Source organism: Ochotona curzoniae, unplaced genomic scaffold (genome assembly GCF_017591425.1).
Source record: "Ochotona curzoniae isolate NIBS_2020 unplaced genomic scaffold, NIBS_Ocur_1.0 contig_3819, whole genome shotgun sequence".
Classification (NCBI taxonomy): Eukaryota; Metazoa; Chordata; class Mammalia; order Lagomorpha; family Ochotonidae; genus Ochotona; species Ochotona curzoniae.
The window spans coordinates 13099425-13124903 of NW_024466004.1; the positions used below are offsets into that span (position 1 = coordinate 13099425).

The 25479-nt window shown below is 39.0% G+C and overlaps 1 protein-coding gene and 1 pseudogene across 1 annotated transcript; one reads left to right on the top strand and one right to left on the bottom strand.

Moving 5' to 3' along the window:
* Positions 1-1842: 1842 nt before the first annotated feature.
* LOC121158301 (cytochrome P450 2K6-like) lies at positions 1843-20650 on the bottom strand. The gene is made up of 9 exons (XM_040983000.1): positions 20421-20650; positions 17051-17213; positions 13817-13966; positions 11863-12023; positions 10129-10302; positions 9424-9565; positions 8872-9056; positions 6098-6239; positions 1843-2030 (listed from the first exon to the last, which is right to left on the bottom strand). Exons 1-9 carry the CDS (start codon positions 20604-20606, stop codon positions 1843-1845), a joined length of 1491 nt encoding a protein of 496 aa, XP_040838934.1. The 5' UTR covers positions 20607-20650.
* LOC121158307 lies at positions 18744-19724 on the top strand (annotated as a pseudogene).
* Positions 20651-25479: the final 4829 nt, after the last annotated feature.

The following is a 25479-nucleotide window of genomic DNA, read 5'->3' on the forward strand; positions in this document are numbered from 1 at the left end:
ACAAAGAGCAGAAACGAGGATTGGATCTATGAGTGGGTCCACAGCGGAGAGAAGACTCTCTCCTGCCTTCCATCCCTGTATTTAGGGAGGAGATGGTACCCCAATTACATTGGCAGATAAGGCGGGATCTTATCATATATACTGCTCTTATCATATGTCACAAGTGCATCCTCGGAAAGTGAATGTGTTAAACCGACAGTTAAAGAAATAGCACAACATTGCAGAGGTGCCAGAATTCCAGCTCTTCTAAACTTTGGTTCTACCATAGTAGACGAGAACCTTAAGTTAGTCCAATTCTGACTTTATATATAACTTATCATGTATATAAAATTAAAAATTTATTTTCTTATAATGTAAGTTATTTTATGACCAAATAATGACTAAAGAAGTAAAACATTGTATGAGTGTACGATTTAGTTGACTTGTTTCTTTTGCAGACATTTCTATTTTAGTAAAGTTTACGATGGACAATTGTTTGTATAAATTATTGCTATATCAGGCTGTAACCAAAGGATAAAAGTAATTGTTTTACATTGTAATTATAAGTAAATAGATTTTTTTGTTTGTGTTAATAATTATTTGCTTAAACCTGCCACTGCTACTATGTGGTCATAAAGTTGTAGTAATAACAGAAAACTCACAGGATCAAAGTAAAATTCATATTTCAAAAAAGAAACCTCATATTTCCTCATATCTAATCAAAGTCATTTGTGTAATTCCTTATGTTTGAGAAAGAAACCCACTAATTAATTCTGACTTTGAATTTCACATTGTGTATTCTGAACTAAATTTAACTCTAAAAAACTACCCTTACATGTGTTCAAGTAGCGAATTAACATTAACAGATTCCATTTCTTTATCATTTACATTTTCATTTCGTTCAAATGAGAAGTCAACCTGAGTATTTCCCATTGGGGTAACTTCAGAAAGACCTTGTAGAAAATGCTGATTTGGGAATGAGCCATGTTGGCTAAATCGCTCTCAGCATTGCTAGACTCCATGCAGCTTTCTCTCTGATTGCAGGATTTGATCTCCCTTTCTTAGAATGCTTATTAGAAAAGTTTTAATTTTTAAATTTTACCTTATGCCCTGTTGAGATGTAAATCATTTAATAGTTTCTTGCCGATTTTACAATCCAGGTGTGTCTTTCCTAAGGACCTGGGAGCCATCCATTTGAACTGTGGCTTTTGGAGAGGATAGAGCCCCTACTCATTGTCTCTGAGGAGGTAGGGTGTCAGTGGATCATAGTTAGCAACCATGGAGGGTCTGGTCATGAAGAAAAACATGTAAGAAGAGGAGTGAGTCAATATTCCGGACATACATTGTTGATAGAAGTATCCCTAGGCCTCTCCACAGCTGACAGAATCAATGAGAGGCCTGTCTCTCCTTTGTTTCCATGGCATTCTGAGCCAGCAGGCTGAGCTCACATTCAGTTACCTGTTGCTAACCACTGCTGTTTGGTTCTGAAGTGGGGGAAAAGACAACACTACATATATGGCATAGCTACTGATTGGGTGATACTTAGATATTTCAAATACCTTTGAGAACTGATCCATTTTACTATCTGAAGGACAGAAACCTAGAGTATTAAGGTTCTGTTTGTTCAGTGTCTTCTTCATTTGATACCTTATATATGATGTCAGTAGGGAAGTTTTTACTACAGCAAATAGCACAAGAACTTAACTTGATGTGATCTGGGAAGATTTGTGATGATGTGGGTGACTACATAAATAATGCTGAAATACTTAGTGGAATATTGTGGCTGCTGGGAAGACACACATTCATGCCAGGGTCCACCGCAAAACAACACCAAGAACTGATATGGCAGCATGCATGGATATTCTAGGTGCGGAAGAGAGCACATATCTTGTGAGGCACTGGACGAGTGGTGAAAGCAGTATCTGGGGTTAGGTCCAGGTGCAGATGGGAGACTCCAGGGGGTGGCTGGAAGGTAAACTTCTGCATGAGGCTGGTGAAAAAAAGGAAAAGCTCCATCTTGGCAAGTGACTCCCCAGCACACATCCGCCGGCCTGAAAAATGGACATGTTAGTAGATTATAATTCTTATAGACAGAGGAACCTAGAAAAACAATCTATGACAAGAATAGATAGTGGAATGGATGTTGTAATGCTTGGGATTCCCTCATCACATATATAAGTCAAGTGCTGATTTGAGTCTGGCTCTTTCTTTTCCCTGTTAATAAGCGTGGGAAGCAGCAGATGATGGCTCAAGTTCTTGGGTCCCTGCCACTCGAGAGACTTGGACTGACTTCCTGACTTTTATCTTTGTCCTGGTCTAGTCCTGGCCTTTGAAGATATTTATGAAGTGAGCCACTTTTTGGAAGGTTCTCTCTCCTCCACTTTGCCTCCTTCTCCCTGCCCCTGTCCCTCATCCTCTCTTCTGTCACATTGCTTTCAAATATGGGATCTATTTTCACAAAAAGAGTATTCATGTGTGATTATCACTACTTTGGAATGTGGGAATTAATCCCTTGATGTCTGCTGAGTCTCATGTGCTTTGTCTTCCAACTTGATCACTGGAGATACAAAATTAAATACAAATGCCAGCTTTATCTTATGAGCTCCAGGAAGGAGACAGGCAATTAAATATTAAAATTTTAAGGTGAAAGATGTTATGATGCATAAAGCCAAGTGTGTCAATGCAACACATAGCAAAGATACTTAATGTGGTTTGATGTTTTGGGAGGGCTCATCCTTTGAGAATTTCACCTCAGTTTTCAGACAAAGGATGAGAAGGAGTTAGCCAGGTGAAGGTAAGGTAAGAGGTGGAAGGGTAAGTGAAATTGAGGACTGGGAGAATTTTGAATCTGGCTGGAGCACAAAGCAGGAGGTACGTTGTTTCAGACTCTGGGCAGACAGGTGAGTAGAGACTAGCTCACAATAACCTGAAATCAAGGAAGAGAAGCTGCCGAAGCACTGTGAAAAGAGGGTCTTCGTTAGTAGTCATTAGAAGCATGAATTATTTGGGAAAATGTCAAGCTAACTGAAGTATCTTCCATTTACTGGTTCACTTCACATCCAGCCCCAACAGCTAAGTCTGGGTTAATCCCAAGTCATGGGTCCATAGCTTTCTCCTGGTCTCCTACACAGGGAGAAGAGGCTCAAGTAGCTAGATCATCTTTTGGTCTCTTTCCAGGAGCATCAGCAGAGAAGTGGACTTGCAGTAGGATATGTGGTGCTTGTACCAATCCCTCTGATATGGAAATGGGTGCTACAAACCGTAGCTTATCTTACTGTGTTGTATTTCTAGCTGGAATAATTATATCCTAAGACTTGTTGTGTTGAGCATGGCATGTTTTTTTCATCTTAATGAGCTTGTGGTTGATAGTGTGTTTGACTGGATTATAGCATGAGTAGAAGTTTCAACTTCAGGATCTTTACAAGTTCATCCAATCTTTTCATTCCAGATGCTTTTCTATGGCCACTGAAGTATTACAGGAAGCCTGGTTTCCATTCCCCATGCTATTTTTTGTTTCTTTTTTGTTTCCATGTAAGTCACAAATGGACTGAATCATAATAGACTTTGAAGCTCCAGAAAAAAAAACAAAGCAAAGCAAAACACTAAATTGTAGATATTTCACAACATAAAGTATGTCAAATTAGCACTTGGGTTTTGATAGGAACTCCAGGGAATAAACTAACTCTAGAATTAGAGGAATGGTGTTGTACTCTGCCTAGTAACAAAAGCAATTTTTTAAGGAAGTGAAAGGTCATGACTTTTTAAAAATTTTGAATTTCCACAAAGGGAATGCATTTCATTCATTGCACATATGCAGTTTTAAAAGCATTTTCATACTTCTCACCCTGTCCACATTCCTTCCCTCACTCCCATTATCCCCAAAGGACCATAGATATTACTTCTGCTGCAGAAAATGTTCATTATATAAAACTAGCCATCCAGTCCACAAACATAGGCTTAAAGTTAACATGATAGAGGTGTTGAGCTTGGCTCTGAGGTTATTGCTGCCAACATGCTTACTGAGCGCTGGGAGAGTGCACCAAGTAAACAGGTAATTATAATAAAGTGTCCCAAACCGAGGCGGAGCACTTAGTTTAGCTCATCTCATTTTAGATCATGCCATATTCCCAGGAATAAATGCATGATTAAGCGACATTATCTAATTCAATGTTAAAGCAACTTAAAGGCACCTATTATCTACTGTATATTTAAGCTTTACCCAGCTTCACAGTACAAGATAGCTACCAACTAGATGAATCACATATTATTATAGTTGACCCTGAAGCATGAATAGGTGAAAGCAGTAGGATGATCTCACTTATTGAAAAAGAAGAAGAAGAAAGGGATGCACAACAGTATGCACAGCTAGGAGAGGTCTTTGAAGTAAAAAAAAAAAAAGAAAAGAAAGAAAGAAAGAAAAGAAAAGTAAAGAAAAAAAAGAAAAGAAAGACATTTGGATCAAAGTGCTTTCCAGAGAGTAAAATTCTAACACAAAAGATAATAAATCTAGGAAGAAAATTAAGACAAGAATCCTTAAACACAGCTAGAGAAAGGTGATGCTTTGAAGAGATTGTAGCAATCATAGTTGAAGAGCAAATTTATTTTCTTATTGTCCAATCTTAAGACTAATTTATTTGTCTATTATAAAAACAATACTACTGGGCCCAGTGTGATAGCCTAGTGGCTAAATCTTTGCCCTGTATGTCCAAGATCTGATAAAAGAGCTGATTTGTGTCCTGGCTGCTCCATTTTCCATCTAGCTCCCTGCTTGTGTCCTGGGAAAGCAGTAGAGGACAACCTAAAGCTTTGGCACCCTGCACCAAAGTGCAGGACCTGGAAGAAGCTTCTGGCTCCTGCCTTCAGACAGGCTCAGCTCCGGCTATTGCAGCCGCTTCAGGAGTGAACCAGCAAATACTGCACTTTTCTTTCAAAGCCATTATCACATGTAACATTGTATCATGCATTTGTGTGTGTGTGTGTGTGTGTGTGTGTGTGTGTGTGTGTAAATTACTAGCATTGGCTGTGCTCTGTAGCTGCATCTCACTTAGTGACTATGGGTGAAGAAAATCCATCCAACAGCAGGGTTCTCTATGGAGGAAATACATGCGGATCCACTGTTTGTGTAACAAGAGAAGCCAAGACAGCAAATTATTAGTTGTGCAGTTTTTCTAAGACCTTGCTGGCAACACAAAATTTGTGCATGCTGTTAAAAATCCAGTTATGGAGTAAGTTCATTTAGTTCTCTGATTTTAAAATTTACCTTAGTGCAAACTTTTTCCACCCTCATCCCTAGCCCCCATAGATAAATCCTATGAGAACACGCTGTTGCTTACATACATCAAAGCAGCTTTTCTGGTTGGGGTGAGGTGAGCTATCCATGTCTCCCTGTTTAGCTCATTCATTCCTCAAATTCCCATAGTTGTATCCAAGCTCAGCCACAAAGAATCTTCAACGATCCTAAGAATCTAAGAAAAATATGTTCCATAACCAGTTCAAAATTTGGGGAGAGGTAGGTCCTGTTCTTTCCACTTTTCCATGGTTCTAAAAATTATTGTCATGTGAAGTACAAAATGTTAGTACACTCTGATATGGCTATGCAGGTAGCTAGTGAGCTGGGGACTGCCAACAAGCCAAGCTGTGTGCACCACCCGAATCCCATCACCTTCCATGTCAACTGAATTTAATAAGGTGAGGAAAACTCAGCACACAGCTGAGGCTCGCTGCCCATCACACACCGGATGTTAAAATGCCTTCCTGGAGATCACCAAGTGTGCTGCAGCCCAACCCCCAAATCTGCCTCCTTTGAATTTTCAATCAGGCCGGGTCCCAAACACCACCCTTTTAGCCTGTTAGAGCAATCTTAACCTGAGTTTGGGCAATTATCCCACATAAAGTTGTTCACTCAACTCTGTATTACCCCTTTTTATTTTAACAAATCCTGCTTTTCGGCTCACCTCTATAACTCCTGGTTGTATTCTTACTTGTGACAAGATGAGAACATGGATTAAAGCTCACTCGACCCTCGCAACATAATTTGGGGTTCTGATTGCTACAAACCAGGGCAAGCTGAAATCTCCCAATATGTTCCAAGCCCCCTTTCTCAGATGGAATTCCTTACCCAATGAAAAGGGCATGAAAGCTTCTCTCTTGATAAACTTTCCCTTGGAGTTGAGGAAATGTTCAGGATTAAATTCATCTGGTTTCGCCCACTGCGTTTGATCTCGAAGTACCGAGGTAAGCAGGGTGATGACTTCAGTACCCTAGAAATAAAATATTGTAAATATTTTGTAAGAGGGAGGCTCTGTGTGTCACTTTCTTGAAGCAGTGCACTCTGAAGAGATATGGAAGACGAAGGGATTGTCAAAGTAGCAGGAAGGGCTTGAGATGAGATGTGTTCAACCAAAAGTACCTCAGTTCAAAACTGGGAAAAGATTCTCAGTGGATGCATGATAACGGCATGTTACTATTCCTGTGGTAAACTTCAGTTTCTAAGTTTTTATGATGGGAGTTAAATGAAAGAACACGAGCAGGGACCTGGAACAGTTGCAGTCTTCAGGGACTACGATAGTACAAACTAACATCCTGGGAAAACACATCAAAATAAAAACTCAAAAATAAGATCCTCTGCTTCCATTGTTTGCTGCAAATTCTGAAGCAACTTTCTAAATGAAACTAACAATAAAAACAAAAGCACTGCTTTGAAATTAGGAAAGATAGTCACTACTTCATTAATCACAGCTGTCTTAAAGTACGTTTGGGGATATAGCTATACTCAATGATAGCTATTTTACCCATATGAATCTCTAGCTCTTGATCCATAAAAAGCAAATCATGGGCCCGGCGCGGTGGCGCAAGTGGTTAAAGGTCCTCGCCTTGCACGTCCGGGATCCCATATGGGCGCCGGTTCTAATCCCGGCAGCCCCGCTTCCCTTCCAGCTCCCTGCCTGTGGCCTGGGAAAGCAGTCGAGGACAGCCCAAAGCTTTGGGAACCTGCACCCATGTGGGAGACCGGGAAGAGGCTCCTGGCTTCGGATCGGCATAGTATCGGCCCGTTGCGCTCACTTGGGGAGTGAATCATCGGACGGAAGACCTTCCTCTCTGTCTCTCCTCTCTGTATATCCGCCTTTCCAATGAAAAAATAATAAAAATAAATCTTTAAAAAAAAAAAAGCAAATCATTACTTTAAAAAATATCTTGCTTTTGGGCCAGCACACTGGTCTAGCATTCTAATCCTTCACCTGTAGCATTGGCATCCCATATGGGCACTGGTTCATGTCCTTGCTGCTATACTTCCCATCCAGCTCCCTGCTTATGGCCTGGAAAAGCCACAAAGCATGGCTCAAATCTTTGCACTCTTGCACCCATGTGGGAAACTTGGAAGAAGCTCCTGGTTCCTGGCTGCAGATGAGCTCAGCTCTGGTGATTATCACCACTTGGGAAGTGAACCAGCTCATGGAAGATCTCTCTATGTGTCTCTCCATAAATCTACCTTTCAAATAAAAATAGATAAATCTGAAAAAAAATATTTTGTTTTAAAACTGTCCATCGATTTGTGAACAACTGTGTATATATTACTTTCTCTTCTTCACAACAACCACTTTATATTCTTTTCTTTCTGTATTCATCTATTATGCACAAACTACTGCAAAACAAGTTATCATTTATTTTCATTTAGTATGAGAATTAGAGAAAGAGATCTTTCATTTTTGCATTTACTTTCTAAATGCATGCTATAAGTGTGGCTGGATCAGGTAGAATCCAGCAACCTGGAACTTAACCCAGGTCTTCTACAGGATTGGCAGTGGCTCAAGTGCTTGAGCCATCAGGTACTACTTCCTGGGTTGCGCATTAGCAGTAAGCTGGATTCGAGACACAGGAGCTGGATCTCAAACCCAGGCACTCATTATGGGACATGGGATACCCAAGCAGCATTTTAAGCATGTGCCAAATGCTTACTTGAGGTGATGTTCATTTCACAAAAGAGATGAAGTGACCTAACAACTTGTGATGTAGTGGTCAGTTAGATCCTCCTTGAACCACAAAACTGTCAATCACAATGTTCTACTTAGCTCACTGAAAAGCAGATAGGACTAAAATCCTACCGCTATTACTACTCCTTTGGCAGGCTTCTTGTACACACGTACAAAAGGTGGGAACTTAATCAAAATTCTGTGTCACTATTGAGTTCAACCCAACAGTGTGGTGAGGGGAGACTTTTTGATAGTGAGTCCAGTCCCCTTGTTCACCAGGCTTACAGGAGCGGAAGTGACACTGTGGAGGAGACACACCTGACTAGAAGCGCTACTCATTCAGAGGTAGACCAGAAGCAACTAACAGACTGGGTATTGAGGAACTTAATTAGTGCTGTGAGTGTGCAATGACTTTGTGGGAGTTCCTGTTTTCTGTTCAGTTTTAGGCAAGATTCACATATATTTTTGCAGTTTGCCAGTGGATACCAGAGGTGTGCATCCAGAGGAAGCAGAGGACATAGACATCTTTGTGTGTGAGGATGGAAACGCAGATGGAGGTGTTGTTGGAAAGAGGCCCAGGTGATGAAGACTGGTGCACGTAACCTGGAATCCTGGAATCTTTATAGACCATTCATTCTTCAAATCCAGGAATTGCTTAAACTATTAGAACTTTTAACTAAAAAGTATACTACCTTATAAAATTTGTAGAATTTTTATCATAGTCAGTATAAACTCTCAGTTATCTTTTGTTGAATGCTTTGGTGGGAGGCAGAGAATTTTGGAAAAGGGAAATAAAAAGCAAGGGAGGGAGGGAAAGAAGAAAGAGAGAGAAAATGCTCATGAATTGCATTGATGGTTTACCCTAGCTTCTCTGACTATAAGGCGTGTTTTCCACCCTCACTTCTGCTTCTTCAACGCTTACCTTTGGAATATGGTAATTTTTAAATGTAACATCTGTGGTTGTTGCACGGGGTAAGCCTGTGGGCAGAATGTCAGCAAACCTCTGTACTTCGTGAATGACAGCATCTGTGTACGGCATTTGAGTTCGGTGTGCAATTCGAGGCTGGGCTGATCCCACAACCTTGCTGATTTCTTCACAGACCTTTTCTGGATAAAGTGCCATTACATTAGAATGGGTGTTAAAATATCTTCCCCATTTTTTTTTAAATTCATGAAAGGGAAACCGGAGCATTTCAGCAATTTTTGGTTCATCCTTCCACTGCATGGCTTCAGCCATTTGGTGCCTACGCCTAAGGCTTCTCTGGGGATGTGCATGCCGTCATGTGTTCAGACCACCCCAGGGTGCTCTAGGAGTGAAGTCTACACCCTCGCATGGAAAGGAAATTAAGCACACCAACTATCCTTATGGATACAAATTACAGATGCCTAGGGAGGCTGCAGAATTCTCTATCTTTAGTCAGAAAGATTTTGGTTCTTTTCTTTCAAGTAATGCTCCATATTTTGGAAGACTTACTCTGGACTTCAGGGTATCGCATCATGAGTAGAATTCCCCAACGCAGTGTGGAGGCTGTGGTCTCTGTACCTGCCACAAACAGGTTACTGACAAGTGCCAACAAGTTTTCATCACTGAAAAAATCAGTAGATATGTCTGTCTCCTGAAAAGGAATAAGCAATTATTAATGATGAAAGGATTTTATCATGTATTATCTTAATAAATGAATTAAAATAGCAAATCATTGCATTCTTCCATGAATGGAATGCACTTTTTTATAATGAAATATAGAAATATTTAGGATGAAACTTAAGCCAGATACAAATAATATATACTTTTAAAAATAAGACACTGTCAGGAAGTTTGATGATAGCTTTTGATTCTTTTTGTGTGATCAGAATATTCCCAGAAATGTTTAAAACAATTTTAGTTGAAAATATTTTTCTTATTTACTAATTGGAGCAAATTTCTTAAAATGATAAAAAAGAATGTTAACTCTAAAAAATTAACATATATCAGGTCTTCTGTGTGTCTTTTTTTCAGAGTGATATTAAAATTGGAAAGAAATATTTGAGAATGTAAATGACACAAACAGCATTATTAGAATTATGAATTTATTATTAATTTGAATCTAATTGTCTCCTCTTCAAAAGGACAGTCTCATTTTCGAATACCAGTAAAATTAAATATTAAAAAATAAAGAACCTCTTAAAAGAACACCATTACCTCCTGTTGTCTGATCAAATATGCATCAATGAAACTTCTTGGATCATTTTTGTCAAGTTTATGACGATGGTCTAGGAAGGTCATCTTTATAAAATCAAACAATTCATCTCTGTTCCTGAGGATTGTCTTATGACTCTTTAAGAGGAACCCCAAAACAGGAAACACATTGAAAAGCTAAAAGAAAGGAAAACTATATTTGTATTTTACTTGTGATAAGGAAAATGATATTATTTCTGAAAGCATCCTAAGAATAACACTTTGAGTTTCACCTCAGTAACAGTGGCATACTGAACTACACAATGAGATTTTTCTCATTTACCAGAATGAAGTCATTTACAATGAATGTTGGTATGCATTGCAAGTGCTGTGTGTTGATCATGTTGCTTCTCATGCCTGTAGCAATAGAGCTACTTCAATGGGATGTGAAGATAATACTGACTTTATAGCCCACGTTACAATTCTGTGTTTTTCTTGAGAAATTATTGGCAACTCCAAGTAAACAAGCTATTATAGTTTTACACAGTACACTATACCATTAGCTTTCTGTTGGATTGTTACATTTTTATCAGACTTCTTGTCTACAGGTTCTATTGAGAAATACTATTGTTTCTAATATTCAATGACTCAAAATAAAGTTGGAAATTAACAGTACTGCTTGCTCAATTTTGTGTTTGTTAGTATGAAATGCATGCAGGGCTGATAAGGTCTATGCATTTAGTCATAGTCTTAAAAGGTTCATTATCTCCAAAGTGATTTATTAAAAAATCTAAAGTAGATAGTATAGCTACCTGTTCCATTGCCTCACAGGGCAGCACTTAGAGCAGATATATTATAGTAATAGCATAAATTAGTCAACATGAATGTAGGTGATGGATTACCAGTAGTGCTTTTACCAGATTCCAGAAGAGAGGGACTTTATATATCACAAAAATTACAATAATATTATAACACTATTATAAACTTTTATGATACAAAATAAAGTGACATTGATGAATTCTATTTAGTGCTTTTTTTCTTTTTAGTACTTAGTAGTTGTTCTTGGTTAAAATTCACTCGCCTAAGAGAATTCTGCTAAGTACTTCTTATTCTCTCATGTTTATTACTTATTTACTCATTTTATTTTTTTAACACGTACTTATTTATTTGAAATTCAGAGTTACAGATAGAAGTCTTTCATCCACTGGCTCATTCCCCAGTTGACAGCAATGGCCAGAGTTGGGCACAGCTGAAGTCAGGAGCCCAGAACTTGTTCTAGATCTCCCACATTAGTGGCAGGGTCTCAAGCACTTGTCCATTTCTGCTGCCTTCTCAGGTGCGTTAGCCGGGAGCTAGATCAAAAGTGTGGAGCATCCAGGATAGGAACAGGCACCTGTACGGGATGTGGGTACTGTAGGCAGTGACTATACTTGCTATGACACAACCTTGCCCGCCCCCTCCCCGCCACCCCATTCCTCATTTAATTAGTGGTACAGGTAAAAAGAAAGATGACCAAAATTTTAAGGTTACAAAAATAGTAAAATATTGATGTGGTTGACAATTGCTTTGATAGAGTATTTTGTGATAGAATTAATTATATTTTTGTTAAGTAAGCTTGTGATATTTCCTATAGTCAGAATGTTTCAGAAAGCCAAGATATCTGAAGGGACAGTCGCCTGATAAATTATTTGATGTGATCTCTTGGACAATCAAGTTTATTTCAGAGGATTCAAAAATGAATGGGAAATACACAATTACCGTAATTCCAGGACTTCCAATAAGTTTCACATTTTCACCAGTTAAGGTTAAGAGTCTCAGGAACTGAGGTTCTTCATAATCAAAGCGTTTTCCAAACAGCATGGATACAATGATGTTGGCAACAGAAGCGTTCAATACTGCTTTGATCTCAAAGGGTTTTCCTTTAAGAGATTCATTAATAGGTTAGGGATATGTACATAGTATTAAGTCAACTAATGAAGCATTCAGACAGATTGTCAAATAAAGGATTTTTGAGGAGAAAGGAATCATTGGAGACCATACTTTCTTAAGAGGTGTATAACCTGAGCAGGCCATGAAAAATACTCAGAATTTTTGAAATATTTCCAAAAGGAAGCTAAATATCTGTATATGGTTTAGCTAAATAAAAGAAAAGAACAGAAAAGATATGCCAGGTGAAGAGAAGTTCAGTGTTTGAGAGGTGTGGGGAGTGTATCTGATAAAATGCCATTCGATCTAATAGACTGTGTTCAAATTTAAAATAAGACATTGACATGATTCTATATTCAAGAACTTCCTGCAAGGTGATTCTTTGTTCCATTCTTCTGTCACTGCATGCTGTTTCTCTCAACATCATTACTTAGGTTATTAAACATGGGTCAGTGGACAGGCATGAATATTTAAGTAAAAAATATACTAGCTTCCAAGATCCACCCTTAAATGCAGAGACTTAAGGCCCAAGGAGGATTCTGATGGAGAATCACTTTTTTCGTTCAAATAGGAGAACTTGGGGATGCTGTATACATGAAACTCTGAAAAATTAACATCTATTAGGAACTTAATTCTTGGGAAGGAATAGTTTATTCAATGTCCAAGGGCCTCTCCTCTTCGCCCATCCTTGTGGAGTAACACATTAAGTCACTGTGTGGAATGGAGTGCTGGTTTGAGTTCCATTTGCTCTACTTCCCATCCAGCTTCCTGCTAATGAGCATGGGGAAGCAGCAGAGGGTGACCCAAAGGCTTGGGCCCCAAAAGCTACATAGGAGACCAGAAACAAGCTCCCGGGTCCTAGCTTGGACAAGCCCATCCCTTGCCATTGAGGCCATCTGGGGAGGAGACCAGCCAATGGAAAATCTCTGTCTCTCCCCCTCTCTCTGTAACTTTGTCTTTTGAATAAATAAAATACATCTAAAAACCCTTTTAAATATACAAACCAGGCCCAGCGCGGTGGCGCAGTGGTTAAGGTCCTCGCCTGGCATGCCCGGGATCCCATATGGGCGCCGGTTCTAATCCCGGCAGCCCCGCTTCCCTTCCAGCTCCCTGCCTGTGGCCTGGGAAAGCAGTTGAGGACGTCCCAAAGCTTTGGGACCCTGCACCCGCGTGGGAGACCCGGAAGAGGCTCCTGGCTTCGGATCGGCATAGCATCGGCCATTGCACTCACTTGGGGAGTGAATCACTTGGGGAGTGAATCATTGGATGGAAAACCAACATGAAAATAGTATTTTGGGACTATTCATTCCATAGATTGAAAAAATAAAAAAGCTAATGTAAATTGATTTTTAAAAGAGATCAGAAACATAGAAATTACATAAAAACGACATGATGCTGAATGTAGTGCACAATTCAACATTTCCTTTTGGTAATAAAGACATTTCTGAACAATGACCTTATTGGGAAAGTCTTCATAAGGTCTGCAAATTATGTTACTATCATGTCAATACTAATTTCATGATTTTTGAAAATCAAAGCTTAGCTACTTAAAAAATGTTTTTGTCTATTGTATGCAATATACACAGAAAGAGCAGGAAAAAAAAAAGAAAATACAAAGTGTTGAGTGGAGAATAATCTTGGAACAAAGTAAAAGAATATTAAGACTTAAGTTTATCAGAAATTTTTTTCTACAGATATGAACTTATATCAAAATTAGAAATTAAAATATTTTTTCTTGACTTCTTTCTCATGAAAAATAAGCCATGATTTTATTTATTCTGCATACCTCTATGAGATTCAAAGTTTTGTATGAGGTGCTGGCATTCCCCTATAATTGTGTCTTCTATTGTTCGCTTGCCCATTCCAAAATTCCGTAAGGTGGTCAGGCTGAATCTTCTCATAGTTTTCCAGGTTTCACCATGAGAGAAGACAATTCCTTAGACGAGGAAAAATATCATAGACATTTTTACCTTCAAAATTTAAAAGCTTTCAAAGACACACTTTTAAAAGATTAATTCTTTTTCTCAAGGATACACATTTTGAAAGCTTAATTCTTTTTCTTGAAACTAACAATAGTCTTTCTTCCCTCTCTTTTTGCCCAGCATTATACTTGAAAAAATTGTACTTTCTCGTCTCTTTGAAAGGGGCAAAACTCCACCTGACTGCCCGATATGCTTTTGTCAACTTCATAGCCCAGGAGTGTCTTTCTTAGAGATCTAGGAGCCATTTCTTTAAAATGTGAATATCAGGGCACACAGAATGCCCTCCTCTGTCAGCTTCTGTGCCAGTGCAAGGCTAACTTGATAGATCACTGCTCCGAGTTATACATGCTTTCTCTGTCCATTAACTGTGGCAAGCATACTTGAGAATTGAAAATTTTCATTTTAATTATGTTTCCTCCAAAAATTCAATACAAAATTATTAAGAATGTATTATTTGCTCATATCTTGCTACGTATAGGTGAGGAGTTCATGAAGAGTAGTAAAAATGTATCTCTTGCCAGAAGCAAGTCGGAGTAAATTCAAGACAATTCAAGTGTAAAGTTGGAAATACATAATTACTGATGGTATAATTCAGTTTCCACATCAGCGCTGTGCATAATAATTTTTACACATATTGTTGTAGCTGATAAAACAGGCAAGAGAGGGTAGTTAAGGTCACCTATGTCTTTCCATGATGGGGTTTGTCTTGATAGTGGCATTGTTGCTTATATTACGTTTACTAGTTGTAGTCCTACCTCCAATAACAATTTTTCTTTACAGGTATACAAGACATGAGAGGAATTTCTGAGTTTCACTGATAAACAAAAATAGGAAACTAGAATAGACTAGGGCAATGTAGATATTAGAGTAGTACCAGCCTTATTCATGCAAAAGACAGGGAAGGTATTCTCAGAGTTGTTATTGCCGTTTAATGGCTGGTCATTCTTTTGAAAGTTTACCAGTGAACAGTGAGATTCTGTATGCATTGATTCTTATATTAACACTAACAGAACGTGATTCTATTCAAGGACCCTGAATTGCATAACATACATTCATAATAAATGTGTAACTCTTCAAACTTTATCTCATATTTTTGCTTAATTCACAATGTATGGCTAGGAAGAATTATAAAGGGCCGATGAAAATGATGGCATCTTTCAACAAATACAATGCTTCTATAAGTGTGGAGAACATTAGTTCAACACTATGAAGGAATGAGCTTCTCTTAAAAATTACCATCAAAATATTAAATATATTTGTTACACATCAAAATAATTTATTAAGGTGATTTAATAAACACTGCAAAATAATGCAACCAGTAACACAAATTTAATTTCCCTTTTATTTTTGTTTTGTTTAAAGGTTATTTAATTTTATTGGAAAGACAGGCTCTACGGAGAGAAGGAGGAACAAAGATCTTGAATCTGCTGCTTCATTCCTCAAGTGGCTGCAATAGCTGGAGCTGAGCCGATTCAAAGCCAGGAGGCAACAACCTCTTTTGCACCTTCTACATGGGTTCAGGGTCCCAAGGTTTTGGGCCATTCACTGCTGTTTTCCCAGGCCACAAACGGGGAGCTGAATGGGAAGTGGAGTAGTCAGGACACAAACTAGTATCCATATGGGATCCCGGCATTATAAAGGGGGAGTATTAACCAATTTGAGTCATTATACCTGCACTGGACCTTTTGTCTTTTGTTTATACAAAATTGATATAACTATGCTTACAATTATTTGAATGATTTTGGATAATTGAATGTAGAGAGGGGGAAATACAGTCACTGTTCTTTGAACATGTCTCAAGACATTAAGAAAAAAAGAAAAAAAGGAGCTGAGAGCAGTAGCCTAGATGCTAAAGTCTTCGAGTTGCACACACCAGGATCCTACATGGGTGCCAGTTTATGTCTTGGGTACTCCACTTTCCTTCCAGCTTCCTGCTTCTAGCATGGGAAAGCAGTAGAGGTCAGCCCAAGCTTTGGGATCCTGCACCTGCATGGGAGACCCAGAAGAAATTCCTGGCTCCTGGCTTTGGATCGGCTCTACCCTGACCATTTGGATCACTTGGGAAGTGAATCAACAGATGGAAGATCTTCCTTTCTGTCTCTCCTCCTCTCTGTATACGTGACTTTCCAATAAAAATAAATAAATCTAAAAAAAAAAAAAAATGAAAGGAAAGAAAAAGCCATGACAGCGTGAGGGAAAAAAATACTACTGGATTTGATATAGACAACAGTAAAAACAACTTTATCTATAACCAAAATATTAGCCAGTCAGATTTGAAATTCATCTCTAGTTTTAAAGAATTTTTCATTATTGGGATATCATAAATCATGAGAATCAGGATTTCACTCTACATTTATCCAAGACTCACATGGTAAATCTGCAAAAATTTTACCCAGGAGAAAATATGGCTTAATAGGTCTGTAAGACCTGTTCTGTGAGATCATGACCTCAAAGCTAATGGCCTCAGACTCTTTCCCAATCCTCTAACACTGTGCTTTTAAAAGTCAATGGTGGGCCCGGCACAGTGGCGCAGTGGTTAAGGTCCTCGCCTTGTAAGCCTAGGATCCCATGTGGGCGCAGGTTCTATCCCAGCAGCCCCGCTTCCCTTCCAGTTCCCTGCCTGTGGCCCGGGAAAGCAGTCGAGGATGGCCCAAAGCTTTGGGACCCTGCACCCGCGTGGGAGACCTGGAAGAGGCTCCTGGCTTCGGATAGGCATAGCATTGGCTGTTGCGCTCACTTGGGGAGTGAATCATCGGACGGAAGATCTTCCTCTCTGTCTCTCCTCTATGTATATCTGCCTTTCCAATAAAAAAATAATAAAAATAAATCTTTTTTAAAAAAGTCAATGGTTAGTATTCATTTATTGTATAGAAGTATTGTCATGTAAATTGAAACAAACTTGCAAATTATGTTTTCTCTTTAAAAAGCACTACTTATGTAATGTTTGATGATGAAGAAAATATTAAACCCTGAAAAAACAGTGCAAGGCATCTGATTTAATCATTTACTGCAGAAGTTTAGAGTTCCAAGCTAATTACCTTTTCCTTTAAAAAGTCTTTCAAATATAGGCACTTGAGGTCGTTCCCCAAATTGTTCACCATAATTAACAAGGGCATCTTTCACTGTCTCATAGCCAGAGAGTACCACCACCTTCTTTAGTCCCATTTGGATGCTGTAAATGGAGCCGTATTTCTTGGAAAGCTTTAGTGTAAGGAGAGAAACATCTGAAAATAGCATGCTGTAATAAAAAGTGAGCTAGATCTTCATTAAAGTATTAATTTCAAAACAATAAAAGTTTTATAATCTCGTGAACTGAAAATTGGGGGCGGGTTGGCTAAGAACACTAGCTGTGGTTGAAGCCACTGTTGTGGTTAGCATTTCATTAATCTGCTCTGTTTTGTTTCCAATTTGTAATAGCAGTACTCTGACATAGAATTGACCCATAATTTCTGCTTGCTATATATTTGCTGGGTCTCAGAAAACACTCACCAAAGACTTCAGTGTACCTATCCAGGGGTTGTGAAAACAAAACATGTCCTGACTACCAGAACATCACCAGACCACCGTATTTCTTTGGGATGCTAATGAGCACAGTGGGCCCAACTTGGTTCTGTTACTTGCCACTTTCTTTGATGACAAGTAACAAAAGCTAGAATTCATTACTTTCTGATTACATCCCCAACACTGCTGTATCTCTTGGTGCATATAACTTTGTGTGTTTTAACACTGTTGAGGTTTAGGTAAAGATGATGATTTCCAAAGTTTCTTTCTTTGAGAGACAGGACCTTGGGAAGAAAAAAGTATGAACATTGAAGGAGAACGTACAGAAGGACTCATTGAGTTAGGAAGATAATCAACGCGGTTTAACGTTAATGGTCGCTGATGCTTAGACGGGAATTTGAGCTTTAAGGACTGAGTGTCTCAGGTGACAACCATTGTATCTTGGTGGATACAGTAGATGGCAGACAAAGAAAAAACAGGTAAAGTTAAAGAGAAAATGGTAGATGCAGGTTAAAAGAAAGGACATTTTCTGTGAGATTAGCTCAGAAAAATGGCATGGAGACAGAAATGTGAAAAAAAAAGTAGAAGATTAAGTCATAAACTGATTAGATTGGTTAATATATAAGCAAAGGACAGAGATATTGCGGAAATAATCAAATTAAGTTGGAGTCCATGGAGATAGATGCAAGACTTCACTGAAAGAAGGTATTGTTCTTCTGAAGAATTAACCTCTAATGTGACTTTTGCATGTATAAGAAGGAACAATAAAGTAGAAAAAAAAGACATTGTAGTTTTGAAAAATACATCTCATCAAGCTTTTCTCACATGTGAACCAGGTGGTTGTGAGGAATAATTGAATTATTTGACATACTTTAAAAATAAATGATGAAATACAAATAAAAGGTATTATGTTGTCTAATGAGATAAAACAATGATATTTATTTTTCTTTTAGGAGAAAGAGAATATGTGTATATGTATATATAGATACAGACATAGACAGATATCTATCTGTATCTATCTATATCTATCTGTACCTATCTATCTATCTATCTATCTATCTATCTATCTATCTATCTATCTATAGAGAAAGAGAGAGAGAGACTTGTTTACTCTCCACATGACTGCCATTGCTGGGACCAGCCGGCTTGAAGCTTGGAGCTGCAGCCTGGCTTCTGCTGGTGCACTGGGTTCCTTGGACTCAGGCCATCAGCAGGGACCGGGATTGAGAGATGAGTAGTCAAGACACCAGTGCCATAACACTGGCCTCGCTGATGATGTTTTCCGTACATCTGTGTACATTTGCGCACCTTAACTTTCGCCCAGAGCAGGAAGAGAAGTTCTTCAGCCTGGTGCATGAGAAGCTAGGGCCGGCACTCGTGAGCCTGGAGCCAGCGCTGCAGGTGGATCTGGTGTGGGCTCTGTGTGTGCTGCAGCAGGCACAGGAAGCCCAGCTGAGAGCCGTCCTTGACCCAGACTTCCGCACCCCACTTCTAGAGACCACATCTCCTAAGGGTCGGAGCACCTTCCAGAAGCTGCTGCATATCAACGCCACTGCCCACCTAGAGCACCCTGGGTATACAGGCCTTCTCCTGCCAGCCTCTGCTGTGGCTGCCCAGCCCCCAGCCCCTGACCAGAAGGTGACCCCCCTGCAAAGGGAGCTGCCAGAGACGCTGAAGGGGCTACTGGGCAATGCAGACCGGGGCAGCTTCGCAGTGGCCATGCAGTATGGCTGGTTGCTCGACGCGGAGGTGTTGCTGGACGCCGACGGCCAGTTTCTACCCCTCAGAGACTTTGTGGCACCTCACCTCGCCCAGCCAGCTGGGAATCAGCCCTTGCCTGAGGGGCCAAGAGGCTCGCCTTCCTGAGGTGGGAGTTTTCCAGCTTCAGCAGCCAGAGCAAGGACGTCATGGGCGGCGTCGCCCTGGCCCGGCGCCACGTGCTGGCTGCGGGCTTCCTCCTGGTCGATGTCCCCTACTACGAGTGGCTGGAGCTCAAGCCTGAGTGGCAGAAGGGCGCCTACCTCAAAGACAAGATGCGCAAAGTGGTAACTGAGGAGCTGGCCAAGTGACCATCCATCCATCAGTAGGACTGCATGCCCAAGCCTGGTTCTGGGCGCCTGGTGGCAAGAGGTGGCTCCCTTGAAGAGGAGAAACCACCCCTGCACTAGACTTGGCCTGGGCAGGGCTGCTCAGCAGCTCTGGGGGAGATGGGGCCCTGGTGTATAATAAACCAATTCTACTCTCAAAAAAAGAAAAAAAAAAGCTTAAAAGATGCTTAAAATGCTTTAAAAAATGTTTAAAATGCTACAGATTATGGCTGAACTTAGTTATCTGCCTTTTTGAACTCAAAAGCCATCATTTTTTTCACACAAATGCTGCCTCAGTGAATAACGTCTTTTTTTTTTTTTTTTTTTTTTTTTGTGAACAGATTTAGACCAATGCTTAGTCCAGTCTATTCAATCAAGACATGAAGAAAGAAAGAGGCAAACTTTACATAGAAAATCAATGGGGGACCAGATTCAAGTTTAGACTCTGTTTTGGCAGCCATCCTCTGGACTGTGTTTTTCCTATAGCGTTTTTAGATGTTAACTTAAACTCTGCACGACACAACTATTAACCCAAGTCAGTTTCTTCATAGTAGAAAAAAACTTGTGGACTAAAATATTGAAGATAAAGATTATAGGCTGCAAAAATTTCAGGATAAAATATCACTTTAAAACTAGAATTCTATTTATACGAAAATTTAAAATCAACTGTATATTCAGTTTGAGGAAACTAACGATTTTGGTTACTATTTGGTTACCTTGTTATACTTATGATTCAGTTGCTAATACATTTATGTTAATGAATTTCTGAGCAGCAATTTCCTACGAAATTACAGATACGTATCAGATGATTACTTCTTACCTCCAGCATGGTTTGATGGGGCCTCTTCAGATTGAGTAGATGCAGGTTTCCAATAACTGGCAAAGGTCTGGGACCTGGGGGTGATCTTAGCTTCGAAGCTTTTACCATGAAGATTTTAATGTTTAAAATCAAAATAAGAATTAAACCCATAATTGGAAGGACGATAGAAGAATCAAGCCCATTCATTGTCTTTAAGTTGAAGTAGTTACTAAAATAGAAATATTTGTGATTATAAACAGCCAAAACAAGCAGCTCCCAATGCAATTCAAGGAGATGAAGATGTTGCTGGCAATGCTTGATCTACTCTAGAGTCTCACCTCTTTTGTAATGAAAAGAAATGAAGCCGACACTGCATGCTTGCCATTTTTGAGCTCCTTTTCTTTTTCTCTCTTCTTGGTTTAATCTGTTCTATCTGCTAAAGGCTGATAGGATTGCTCTTTTCTGATGTAAAACAAGGATTAATCTTAGGATTTCAGAAAAATAATACAACATACTGGATCCTTCATATGAAATCTACACTTTCATAATACAAAGAATTGTAATGTGTGCAGGGTGCGCTGTGATCTGGGGATGGTTGGTTAAGTAACAGAATCATAGGAGGAACTTGTAGTTTCTTACACAATGGTGTGTTCTACTCTTCAACCCTATCGAGGCAGTCTCCGAGTAAGGTGAGGAACACGTCTCAAACCTGATGAGTGCAGAGCCTAGATCCTAGCTTACATAAAAAAAAAAAAAAAATCAGTCAACTTAATTGAGTTTCAGACTCTTCAGTTTAAACTTCAACCACAATGAGCTATAAATGGTTGAAATATTGTGATCAATAAAGTAGGAAGAGGTATATAACCCTAGTTATGTATTAGAATCCAGTTCCTGGTATTCCTTATTTTCTTTTGTTTACTGACAAGCTTTTTTTTTTTTTTCTGTTTATTTCTGTATTTTTTCCTCTAAGAGAAAACTTCTTTTTCTCTATTACCCATTTTCTGCCTTTCTTTGCTTCCTTTCCCTACCTGCTTGGGAAATAGCTCGACTCTATGTTGTCATTCATTGAATTAACCTGTTTGTGTATGGAGGTGATGCAGTGAGTTGGAGAAGAGTACTGGTTTTTGATGAAAGAGTATGTATTTTCCCACATGTGCAAGTATTAGACCTGAGTGATTATTACTTAAAGATGAAATGAATGCCATGAAGCTGGAACTGGAAAGGAAGTGGAGCAGCTGGGTTATACAAACCAACACCCATACACTTTAGCCACTAGGCTACCACACTGGGTCTCAAATTATTATTATTTAAAAAAAACATTTTTAACAGATTCAATGTACACACAACTTTAAAAATATAAAGATGGAGCCTGGTTTTGTGGGACAGCATGTGAATCTGTTGCCTACAATGACGGTAACCAAGTAGACACTTGTCCAAGTACTTACTGTGCCACTTTCTAGTCCACTCCATAGTCATGTGTTTGGGAAAGCATTGCAAGATGCCCAAGTGTTTGGACACCTGCACCCATGTGGTGAAACCCAGAAGAACCTTCTGGTTCCTGTTTTTGTCCTGCTCCCATCCTGTGTTGTTGCAGCCATTGAGGAATGAACCAGTGGAGGGACAAGCTTTCTTGCTCTCTCACCTTCTCTCTTTCTCTGTAATTCTGCTTTTCAAATTAATAAGAAAAAAAATAAGAATATGGTATTCCTTCCCTCTCTTTTTTTCCTTCATTCCTGTCAGTCTATATAATATTATGTGCTGATTTTTAATGATTTTTGAATTAGATAAAATACAAACATCAAAAAAGCATTCTGTCAATGTCTTATAATAAAGCTTTATGGCTTACTCAAATCTGAGGCTTCAGGGTAAGGGAAGGATGAGTTAGGAATGCGTGTGATTGTCAGCAGGAGGGTGGAGGGAGAGGCAGGGGAGCGTGATGGGATGGGCCGTGGGCTGCACTTTGTTGATACCTGGGAAATAACTGAATTTAAAAAAGTACAGGGGAAAGGAATACCTTGGTAGTACAAATGAATAAATGAAAAGAGACAAAAGAAATGAAAAATAAAACTTTGAGATCCTTGAATTGTTGTACAATATATATGCTGTTTTTGAGCTTTTGGATATTCACATACATACACAGGCTTCAAAAAAGTTTGTGAAATCTAACAATACACAAAAACTATACAAGACCTTCAATTATCTTTCAAAAAATGCATCCTCTAATTCCATTTTCCTTGAATATTTTAGAAAATATATGCACAATACGTAGATTTTTTTCCAGCCTAAACTCTTCTCAGAAACTCTAAAACAAACGAGTGTGAGTCCCAGCCTGCTGCTTTTATCTGTGAATGTTATGTTATTTTTCTTACAATGATCTCCCCTGGGGTGAATTTCAATCCAATTTTGTTTATATAAATGTAATCCATATCCCTACTGTTTCCACATGCAATAGAAGCTGTCAAATAAAAATGAAGTTGGCTTAACATGGGGAGTCTTGGATTTCAAAAAATTATTGCAAAAGAAGGAATGACATTAAATCAACAGGGGGAGGAGGGACTATTGAAAACAGGAGAATGGCCACAGATTTGTAAGGATCTTAAACATACAGAGAAGAGCAAACTAGGCTACCGAGAGAGCAACATGAGGAGGCAGCATGCTTGGGAAGTAGCTATGTTATCATGGAGCCAGTGAGTTCTCAAGAAAGGGTTGAATCATAACTCAGACTGAGAGTTGATCAAAGTTCAGCCATGTGGAAGAAAGAACACAAGAGTATCCAGCTAGGTTAATCCACATTTCGTTAATTATTTATGAATAAAGAATGGGAATATGGACTATGTACATGATCTCATTAAGGAGACCATCTGTGAGTCTTATCTAAGTCATATGTGGTGGAAGGGCTTTTTTTTTTTTCCTTTCCTGTCCGTATGTTATTTTTGCAGACCCAAAATGTGCCAAGGATCTCTTATTAACATTCACTATTTTCCAACGGACAAGGTTTAAGCAAAAGTAAATATTGTCAAGTCTCTACTATGTAAGATTTGGTATATCAACTGAAAAATTTTGTTTAAAAATGGTGAAAAAGAACCAAAGAATAAAGATCACAGGATGCATCAACTCTTTGTTATAAGACAAAGGATGTTCCTCTTGGAATACCTTGCTTAAACAATTCTTTGGCGATTTTCAGATTCTTTAAAAACCATACATGTCAGAGATGAGTTAACAGGGAACGTGAGAAGTCGTGCAGAACTGAATTTTTATTATTGTAGCAGGGTGGCCATCAATCTGCAGGATGATGTGCCGAAATAAAGGAAGTGAAAGGTTTTTATGATTTTACAAGAACATAGTGTAAATGGTGGGAAAGCAGGTGCACAGAGGACAGATTAGCTGAGTTTTCACGTTAACAGCTCACAACAGTTCCAAGCACAGGGTAGATAAGCAGCTCTCCTGTAGGAAGAAAAGAATTAGGCAACATTCCAAGGGACAACAATATATCAGACTCTGGTGTCAGATCTTTGCAGGACTCCAAGCCTATGATGTACATCCTTGCATATACACGGAGAGTCCTCTGCTTCACGCCTCTCGGGAACGTCTGTCAGGCACCCACACCACATTAAAAGATTTTTTTTGGTTAGTAATTTGTTGCCATAGATACCTCTACCCCTGAATAAAAGAGGGACTCCCATGAAATAGTTAAATATACCTTGGCAACATGATATTAGGTTTTCTCCCTGTCAATACCTACAATGTTGTGATACACTTAAATAACACAGTGTTAAACTTGTAACTGCTACTAAAGGACTGTACTACTATGATAATATGGGAGAAGATGGTGGGAGGGGAAAAAGGGGAGCAAAAAAGAAGGGAAAGGAGAGTATCCCCTGTAACTACAGGAATCATGGGCAATAATAAAAATGATAATTAAAAAAAAACCACACAACAATCTGAATGAAGTTTTTTCCTGGATTTAGTGTTTACCATCTAGTCTTCAGTGTGACCTTATACCTAATGCAAAAGCAATTCATTTATTTGCCATTTTTCTTATTTTATTGTTTTTGGAACAGCTTTCCTTAGAGTCTTTCTAATTTACTTAACACACAAAATTACCACCATCAAAAATTATACTTAAAAACTTAAGTGAATTTTGAGTTGGATGTTTAGAAAGTTTCTAGAAACAAAAATAGCTTAAATTACACCACTCACACAAGTATTAAGTGACCTGATATCATATAATTTGTTTGAAGTTTGCCCTTTCAGTTTCTGGGAGATAATCTTTAAAAAAACTTCTGAGATATCCTGTCTGATAAGAGGGTATTTTTTTTTACCCTGAGCCCTTGGATAATACTGGGGTTGGATGTTGATGGTGTGATTTATTTCATGGGATTTAGGCCATTAGGTATCAGATTAACCATAGTAGGGACTAGAAATGATTAACCATGCAGGTGGCCAGTTGTGTGCATTGCCAAAAACCAGTGAAAATTCTGGACACCAAAACCCAGGTATTTTCCTTCATCGGTATTACTGTCATACATTTTTTTTTTCTATTGGAAACGTAGAGAGACAGAGAGAAAGACACAGGCTGAAATTATTTATCTGATGGTTCACTCTCCGACTGCCCATAGCAGTGGGTCTGGGCAAAGCCAAAGTCTGGACCCTGGCACTCCATCCAACTCTTCTATGAGGATGACAGGAAACACAAGTACTTGAACCATCAAGGTGTATGTTAGCAAGAAGCTAGAATTTAAATTGGAATCAATAAGCAACCATCAAAATAAAGCAAAACCCAAACCAACCTATTTTAAAATATTTATGTATTTTTACTAGAAAGTAAGAGTTAAGGAGGGAAAAGGAGACACACAGAGAGATCCTGTATCTGGTGGTTCATCACCCAAATGGCCATAATGGCCAGAACAATGTCAGTCTGAAACAATGTCAGCCAGGGGTTTCCTCCAGGTCTCCCAGGTGGGTGAGGGTTCCAAGCAGTTAGGCCAACCTCTGCTGCCATTCCAGGCCACTAACAGGCTGTTGGACCAGTAGTGGAGCAACATAGATATGACTGGTCCAAATGGGATGCTGGCATTGT